This window comes from Megalops cyprinoides, chromosome 22 (assembly GCF_013368585.1).
Source record: "Megalops cyprinoides isolate fMegCyp1 chromosome 22, fMegCyp1.pri, whole genome shotgun sequence".
NCBI lineage: Eukaryota > Metazoa > Chordata > Actinopteri > Elopiformes > Megalopidae > Megalops > Megalops cyprinoides.
Window position 1 is genome coordinate 26590066 of NC_050604.1, and position 8236 is coordinate 26598301.

Sequence of the window (8236 nt, forward strand, 5' to 3'; positions counted from 1 at the left end):
GTTTTTTACTCTGATAGCTTCAAACTATGCCTCAAGAATGAGCTAAATCAGCTATGTGTTTAAATATTGAGAATTTAGTATAGCATTACCATTGTTGCTGTGAGCTGCAGTTCCCCCATATGGCCTTGCTGGGTGGGGGTACTGGGGACACTCTTTTGTAGTCACTGCAAGGGCAGGAACACAGTTGTATTATAAAACTTAATATGGAGTGTGAAGACATATGAATCCACACCATGAACTGTGCACAGCCTTTGATTATTGTACTGTAATATTTGGTTGTGTTCCTTCTGCTTGATTTCCTTTGATGATGTTTGTGAGTTTTGCACTGCTTGCCTTTGTGAAGAATTATGGACAGCTTTATAAGATGTAAGGATGTATCAATGAAAAAAAAACCCATGAAAACCTGAGATGCCTTGTGTGTGCCCTGTGTTTTAGAACCTCAGTATGTATGCCATATTTGTGTATTGCGTCTGTGATTAATGTAAAGTGTCCTTGGATGGCAGAAAGGTGCTATACAAATAAAATGCAATATAACTGAGCTCCCTCTATTGGGGACAGTGGTGAACCAGCGAGCCTCACACCCTGAAGCATTTAAAATGATCAAATATCAGTGTCAGTGTGTGCAGTGCGCCCTGTTCAAATATTCTTTTATGTAATCAATCAATCAATAAACTGAATTTATTTATTTCCCCAAGGCATCCCCAAATGCAATGTTTTGAAATATTTAACTGACAATTAAGATCATGCTTTTACTGTTATTGATATCTACTCAAAAATCTATATTATAAAATATCCAGGTAAAAGTTATCATTAAAGTAATTGATTATTTGCTAAGAGAAGACAAATAAAACGAATTAATTCATAAAACTGTCCTCAGGACATATGAAAAGGAGTCAGATTCAGTGCCAGCCATAACCTGCTGTCCTTAGCCATGTATGTGGCCGCAGACGTGTGTATGAGGCTCTGTGGGAAGAGATTTTTCCGTTTTCAAAGCCTGCTCAGGTCGACTACGCCGATGCGATGCTAATTGGCTATCAATCAATTAATTTAATATTCAAAGTAATATCTTTACTCGTCCATCAACATAAATGTAGTAGTAACAGTAGGCAAACGGTAATCCCTCAGATATCGGAATAGCTTGCACTGAATGGCGGCCATTCGCTGTCAGAAGCGTTTTGCTTTCGTACGAACCGAAACGACGAGCACGGACGCTTTAACGTTACTGCACACAGGCCAAAGGTGGCCAAGTTATGGCAGGCCTGCTGTTAAAGTTTGGCTGCTAGGTATTGATTGATTTGAGGAAAATCAATAAAAAATTAATTTCGACGTGTTAATCTTTACCTTACCTGCATAGAGTCAAACGTGGCGATACCTGCCATGCCTGTTATGTCGCATAGCAACGAAATTTCCGTTAGAAATGGCGTAACGTTTAGCTATCTAACGGTCAGGTCACTGTCAGTTTGAAGGCATGCTAGATAATGTTGTATAGTTTGTAAAATACAGGAAAGGGTCATGCTTGACAATTAACCGGGTAGCTACGCAGTTAGGCTACGAATATTGGTAAATGCTAAATAGCTTTACCAGTAGCCTAAGTCAAGTCGGTAGCTTCGCTCTAAAGCTGTGTCTGGTTAGGTCAATTATATTCACTAGCGCTATTTATGGATACCTGGTCGGGAGAAATAATAACGAATGCTCAGTGTTACAGTACCCTAACCACTTCAAGTAAAACAAAGGTTTGTTTGAAAACTTTGTGACAACTTGTAGCTGGTTAGCCTACCCTAACTTGAAATATGTGGTTAACGTTAGCTTAGTTACCTAACATTAAGGACCGCACAGGTACGATGCTATATTGAATATTGATGTAAACATGGAGAAAATCAAAGGCTTAAATTCAAAATTAGCAACAGATTGCAACAAAAGTGTAGTGTTAAATCGTAACCTGCAGCCTTTAACTTGACATTTGCTCACAATAGACCACGGCCGTATTAACTACCAAGCTAATTAGTTAAGTTAGCCAATATCTGACCGTAGGTTCGACTATAATAGGTATCTTGACTAGGATACGTAGCTGTAATTTGACTGTTGGTTTCTGAATGGTTTAGGAAATTTCGTTCGCAGGTGCTAAGCAGTCCATGCCTTATCTGGTCTGTTAGTTTTGTTAACCTACTAAGAATCAACTATTTCAACTAGCAGGCCTATCTGAAAGTGGTGGCTAGCTAGTACAACATTTACATAGATTCCTTGACCTTATCACTTCGTTGAGTTGATCTCTATATTAAACGCATTTGATGAACAAAAGCTTTAACTTTACCACACATTCAAGTTATGTATTCTCAGGCTACATACACATTTGTAAGATCAGAGTATTGATCGCATTGTTTTAACAATTTAGGCCACAATACACTGAAAAGGCATTTTCCCCAAGTGCATAGTTACCCATATCCCAGTGTTGGTCTTTAGAGGATGTTTATTGTCATAATTGAAGGGCTATTCTAAATGGAAGTGAACTGGTGAGTAAGTCATTACACTGATGCACCAAATACCATTAAAGTAATCTGGACCCATAAAATTGCACAATGTAATTACTGTGATATTGCATAGATATTCTTATACAGTATTGTCCCGTCATATTCATACATCCATGGTATTTTCAAATGTTTCACATTTTCATCTAGTTTCTTAATACCATTTAATTAATAAAATGTTAAACCCTAATTCTTCCAACACATTGAAACAGAACAAAAAGTAAAATAATTTTACAGTACATAGTCATAGGCTTCTGCCCTGTGGTGACAACACTGCCATCATTGAGCCTGAGACCATTATCAGAATGAAGTTGTTTTGTAACACAATAGGAAGAGGACTGTTTAAACAGGTAACAAAAATTTATTGTGACAGTTATATGTGTGTGTGTGTGTGTGTGTGCAAGTGTGTGTGTGGGAAATGTATCACACTCTCTCTCCAAAAATTCAGCTCTTCAGCATGTCATCTCCTTCTATCATTTACCTCCCTTGCTCTCTAATTGGGCTGGTTCTTGATCCTTTTTTGACCCCCCCCCCCCCCCCCCCCCCTTATAGAGGAGGAGGATTTAAGGAGAATCCTTCTTTAATCTACACACAGAACTTTAAAATGCCAGATTACAGCATTCTTGTGATTTAGTAACATTAACTAGCTACCCAATGATGTAATTTAACCGCTCAAAGCTTCTGTGAGGTTTTGCTTTTTCTTTTTGAAGTTTGAAGTAGATTAAAAACAAAGGATGCCATTTGTATCACATTGTGAACATGGGTGTATGTCATTTGTCAGCAGACCCATATCAGAGCAGTCTTTTCCCTCTGGGCCTTGTTTTTATCTCAGGTTGTTACTGCTGTTGGGTTGAGATCCAGCCAGTCCTGGGTGATCTGGGCTGTGACGATTCTGCCAAAGCAGAAGAGAAAGAACAAAGTTAAAGTACACTCAAAGCTGTGCACTAATCCACTGAAACCCTTATCTTGGGAGTTCTTTAGAGAGTGCCAGACGTTTAGCCAAAAATTGGATATTTATTCCTGTTCAGGGCTAAACAGGATTTGTGATATATACCCCTTGTAATAATCAACAAACACTATATATATATATTTTGTCATTTTCTTCTTTTCTCACCTTCTTCTTTTTCTTGTCTTTCTTCTTCTTCTTGCGATCAGGATCATCATCCTTCTTTTTCTTTTTCTTCTTGTGGTCAGAGTCAGAAGGGGTCTCTGTATGGACAGGCAGTTTTAATGTCTACAGGGGCAAGGGCTTACAGGCATGACTTAACAGAATGTACCATGAAATTGTTCTAGTTAGCGTACCACATACAAATTAACTGTGTCAAATAAAGGTTTTTACTTTTTGCTTTCACTTACTTTGTGTTATAGATGGACATATTATAAAACAGGGAACTATATGGAATAAACAATCGGTAACACCAATTTTTATTATTTTAGAGCTACACTGCAATGAAAAACCTTATGCCGAGTTACCTGGGGGAATGGGGTCCTGAGGTCTGTGATGTCTGTGTTTGTGTTTGCTCTTCTTCTTGGGAGGCTGGATATGCATGAGTCTGTACTGCTCTGGCAGCTGAAACACAGCAACACACAACCACTGTCATTAATATGCACAGGCAGAAAGCACACAACACCCTCACAGCACACAGTGCAGTGATGTACAGTACCCAGCAGTGCGGCACAATGTGGCCCAGCACTGGTGTACTCCGGCACGCTGTGCTGGATATACAGCTATGTGTAAATGTCACACCCGGGTGGTGGATCTTATCCCTACATATCCTAGAAAGTATGTTTGTACATGTATAATATGGAGACATTTTCATAATGTATATCAATTTCACAATTTTGCTATTTCACAGAAACCAGCCCTTTAACACATGCACTCATGTTCAGTATTGAGTTGTCTTGTTTTGTCTCCTACCCAAATTCAAAGCTGTTTTAAACTGTACATACATGGCCGTGCCGGAGTATAACTTAATGTTCCATGTATGTGCATGAACAAAATGGAGAATGCAGAGAGTTTGAGGAAAACAGCCTAACTGCCTGCCACTGTTACACAGCTGGTGAGCAGGGCCAAAGCCAGTACCGGTCCTGTGTGCAGTCTGAAGCCGGTCAGCAGGGCGCCGGTCAGGGGGCTGAAGGAGTTTCCACACACAGGAGGCTTCTCTATCAGGGACCGCAGGGCACTGCCATCCTGGGAGCCTGGGCTGTCAATCATACCTGAGGGGGGAGGAGCCAAAGGGACAGGGTTAATAAACCAGGACATAAGTTCCCATGGTAACACATGTCCAGCTCCATTCATATACCATAAGACAAAAGAAGGAAGATTAATGGAGTAAATCAGTGTTTAAATGGCACAGAGGGAGGAGGCTGTGTGGAGCAGCAGTTAAGTCGGACTTACGGTTGTTCTCATCCCAAGAGGGACCTCAGTGTGGTACATCAGTACAGACACCAGTGAGGAGGGAAACTGACTGCACTGAGACTTGGTGTTATTACTGTTACTGTGAGTAATAATATATGCACAACTTGCTGAACTGGCAGGAACTCGCACTGTGTAAGTAATCTTCCCGAAACGGCCGAATATTACGCAGCACAGTAAACGCTGGTAAATGTGGGAAGTGTCAATGTGGCGCGTTCACCTGGCAGCTCTGGGAGGAAGCTGCTGAGCTTCTCCTTCACCTTCTTGCTGCAGAACTTGTTGTAGGCGTGCTCCAGGCTGTAGTGCGTGATGAGGTTGGTGTTGCCTGTCAGCTCGTTCCCCACTGAGGAGACAGGATGAGGGGTGCAGGACCCCATTTCAGGGCAACGTTGTGGAAAACAGAGAAGGCAGCAGAGAGAGAGAGAGAGAGAGAGAGTGAGAGAGATGAGTACGTGAGAGATTCAGCTGTGGGAGTACGTCATAGTGATGCATGTGAAACACTCTCCAATACAGCACAGGCCAAAAGGAAGTGAAATACCAACTGCTGGAGTTAGTAATACACACAGATGACGCAGACATGTTCCTGTGGTCTGTTCCATCACTGCATGACGCTGGCCCGCGGGTGAAAACGGACACATATGCACAAAACCGTTTTTCAAGTTTTAACGAAACAGTGTATAACAAGACAGTTGTTACCAATATGGTTCCTGTGCACTGAAACTAGCGTCGTATGGCCAGTCAATCATATACGAGTAAACTGGCAACATACTGTACTACGCCTGAGAGAAACTATCTGGCAGGGTTCCTAGCAACAATTATACAAGCTTCGAGACCTAACTATCTAGGTAATAGACATAATCGCTTTGCTGGCAAACACAAGCAAGCTATGAATGTTCTCAATGGCGACAGAGTTGTGAAACGATGGGATACGGACATAAAGCTAATGATAACTGACAACTTAACTAGTGAATAGCTACCTAGCTAATGTCATCCATCATTACCTAGCAAGGCATTTCAGAATTTGCAAGCCAATGAATCAGCTTGCTACCTAGAAACAGGGTTAAACGATTTACACCTGCATGAGGCGGTATACATACCAGGTAATTCTCTCAGTAAATAGAATGGTTCATTCATGGCTGCCGGCTTCCGTAAAGCAGGCCCCTCATCACCGAGCTGGTGTGGAATCTGTACCGCCATTGGGACTTGATTTTGCGACGGCGGTGGTGGCGGCTTCCCTGGACCAAATCCGAGTGTCGTGGAACCAGGGGGAACCTGTGTATCATTTTGGCCATAGAGAGATGAAAATATTTCTGTCATATCTATCCGAAAATTATTGATAAAGATAATAAATAAAGATTACAATAAAATCTCGATGATATGTCTCTATTGCTGTTGACAATTCTACAACTGAGCGTGAGTTCTCCTTACCTACCGTAGTACTTATAATATAGCTCAAAGCGTTATCCGAATGATTCCGTAAATTGGTTCAGTTAATTGCTAAACCTGCCACAATAATCACCAAGCTACCTATTAGATATATGGAAACCATGGTTATAGCCATTTACGTTTCATAATATGACTTTAAAAATGAGTAATTAGAAAGTAAAACATCATAAATTATCTTTTAAGAAATGTCTTACTTGGTGAGCCCTTAAAGTATCGTTGTGTTGTAATAAAGAAATTGCGACATAGCTCGAACCTCAAGGAAACTGCGCATACGAAATTCACCAAAGCTGTGTCATGCACACACTCCGCACCGTGACGATCCATAAAGTAAAAATTGCCTTCTTAAATCGCCTGATGCGCATGTATTTTGTTAATTACGGTAAAAACAAGTAATTCCGCCTTCCTCCTCCCTTTGCCTTGGCAACGCTCAGAACGACCGGTGTCTGCAACCGCTTTGACCAATCAAGTGTCACAGAGGAGGCGGGGCCATGATGCGTGTGCCCCGCAGTGACCTGCGCACTTGCGTCAGTCCCTCTAAACCGGAATCTGTAGTGTCCGTCCAATAGCTGCGCATACCGAGACGGATTACAGCGGTGCCGCAGCTACTCCATCTCTTCTCTCTCTCCAGCCGATGTTTCCAGAAAATGGCGTTGCTAACTCCCCTTTTCGCGTTCCTCTATCATCTGCCGCAGGTGTACAAATGGCTGCTCAAGCCCTACTATATTGCCTCGCTGTTTATGTCGGTTGCTTTCTTGCTAGTGCGGAAAACGCCGGGGGTCTGCGAACATCTCTCGACGCAGCGAGAGGACGGGAACTCCTGCGACTTTGATTGGGTCAGTGTGTCCTGACAGGGAGATGATTTGGCTGAAAATAAAAGGATAGAAATTGACAGCTGGTTTAGATGCTGCACGCGTGTGTACCTCGACGGCTATTCTGTTTAGTCCTGTTTGTGCGACTGGAGAAGGGGGTGGAATACTTGGAGGGTCGATGGAGGTATGGCTGTATTGGAATCGGCAGTTACAGTGGGGCAGCAAGGTGCGCAGAATGACAGGAGGAGGGCTTTACATCTCCATGCCGCTCGCCAGCTAAATCTATTCAGTTCATCTGAAATGCCTTTATTATAGTGACAGACATCACGGAATTCCTAAAAGCCCTCTAGACACACAGCTAGAAAGTAGGAGCCTACCGCGCAGTTACTGAGAGCTCAGTGTTAATCTAACTGTGGCGGACTGAGCGCTGTGCTGGTCACAGCAACAGTATTTTAACCCTTTGTGCATTTTGTTCCTGCAGAGAGAGGTGGAGATCCTAATGTTCCTGAGTGCCATCGTGATGATGAAGAACAGGCGCGCCAGTAAGTCCTGCGCACTGCACTCCGACGGTTCGGTCATTTTCACAGGATCTGGGTGGTTTGTGCTGTTTGTGCTCACTGTACCGGCGATTCACCATAAGGATCATTTAATCTGCATCGCATTGTCAAAGTGATGATTAAAAGAACAGCCACCAACAGGTCACATTACATTTTGTATTAATCTGCCTTTAAGAGAGTTAATGAGGTCGAGTGTCTTTGAAGCTGTGAGCCTCTGGTTATACAATTTACATTTTGTCACTTGGTAGACTCTCTGATCCATTTACACATTTAGCATTGCCTGCAGTAGTGAAAAACCTGTTTATTAGGTTGGACAGCTGCCTAGCCAGGTTTCTCAACCCATAACCATTTCGTCTCCCAGTAATGATCTGGCTAATCCCCCAAGGGGGGGGGGGGGGGGGGGGGGGGCTGTGATATGTGCCTCTCTCTCACCCTGTGTCCTGTCTCTCTCTGCACCCCCTCACATCTTGCATTTTTTCCCAT

The 8236-nt window shown here is 42.5% G+C and overlaps 2 protein-coding genes across 4 annotated transcripts in view; one reads left to right on the plus strand and one right to left on the minus strand.

Moving 5' to 3' along the window:
* Positions 1-3052: 3052 nt before the first annotated feature.
* On the minus strand, positions 3053-6690 carry med19b (mediator complex subunit 19b). Of its 3 annotated transcripts, none has more exons than XM_036517369.1 (7): positions 6582-6690; positions 6039-6213; positions 5162-5284; positions 4609-4742; positions 3999-4095; positions 3640-3734; positions 3053-3417 (listed from the first exon to the last, which is right to left on the minus strand). In XM_036517369.1, exons 2-7 carry the CDS (start codon positions 6136-6138, stop codon positions 3349-3351), a joined length of 618 nt encoding a protein of 205 aa, XP_036373262.1. In that variant the 5' UTR covers positions 6139-6213; positions 6582-6690; the 3' UTR covers positions 3053-3348. The 3 variants fall into 3 exon arrangements, with proteins under 3 accessions (XP_036373262.1, XP_036373263.1, XP_036373261.1); XM_036517370.1 differs by lacking the exon at positions 6582-6690 and adding an exon at positions 6374-6440; XM_036517368.1 differs by lacking the exon at positions 6582-6690 and having other exon boundaries at positions 6039-6359.
* Positions 6691-6961: 271 nt separating this feature from the next.
* LOC118769936 (thioredoxin-related transmembrane protein 2-B) overlaps positions 6962-8236 on the plus strand; it is an 8471-nt gene continuing 7196 nt past the window's right edge. Inside the window, exons 1-2 of the mRNA XM_036517361.1 lie at positions 6962-7220; positions 7678-7738. Of these exons, the coding sequence (XP_036373254.1) occupies positions 7032-7220; positions 7678-7738 (250 nt within the window). The 5' untranslated portion in view covers positions 6962-7031. The remainder of the gene's footprint in view (positions 7221-7677; positions 7739-8236) is intronic.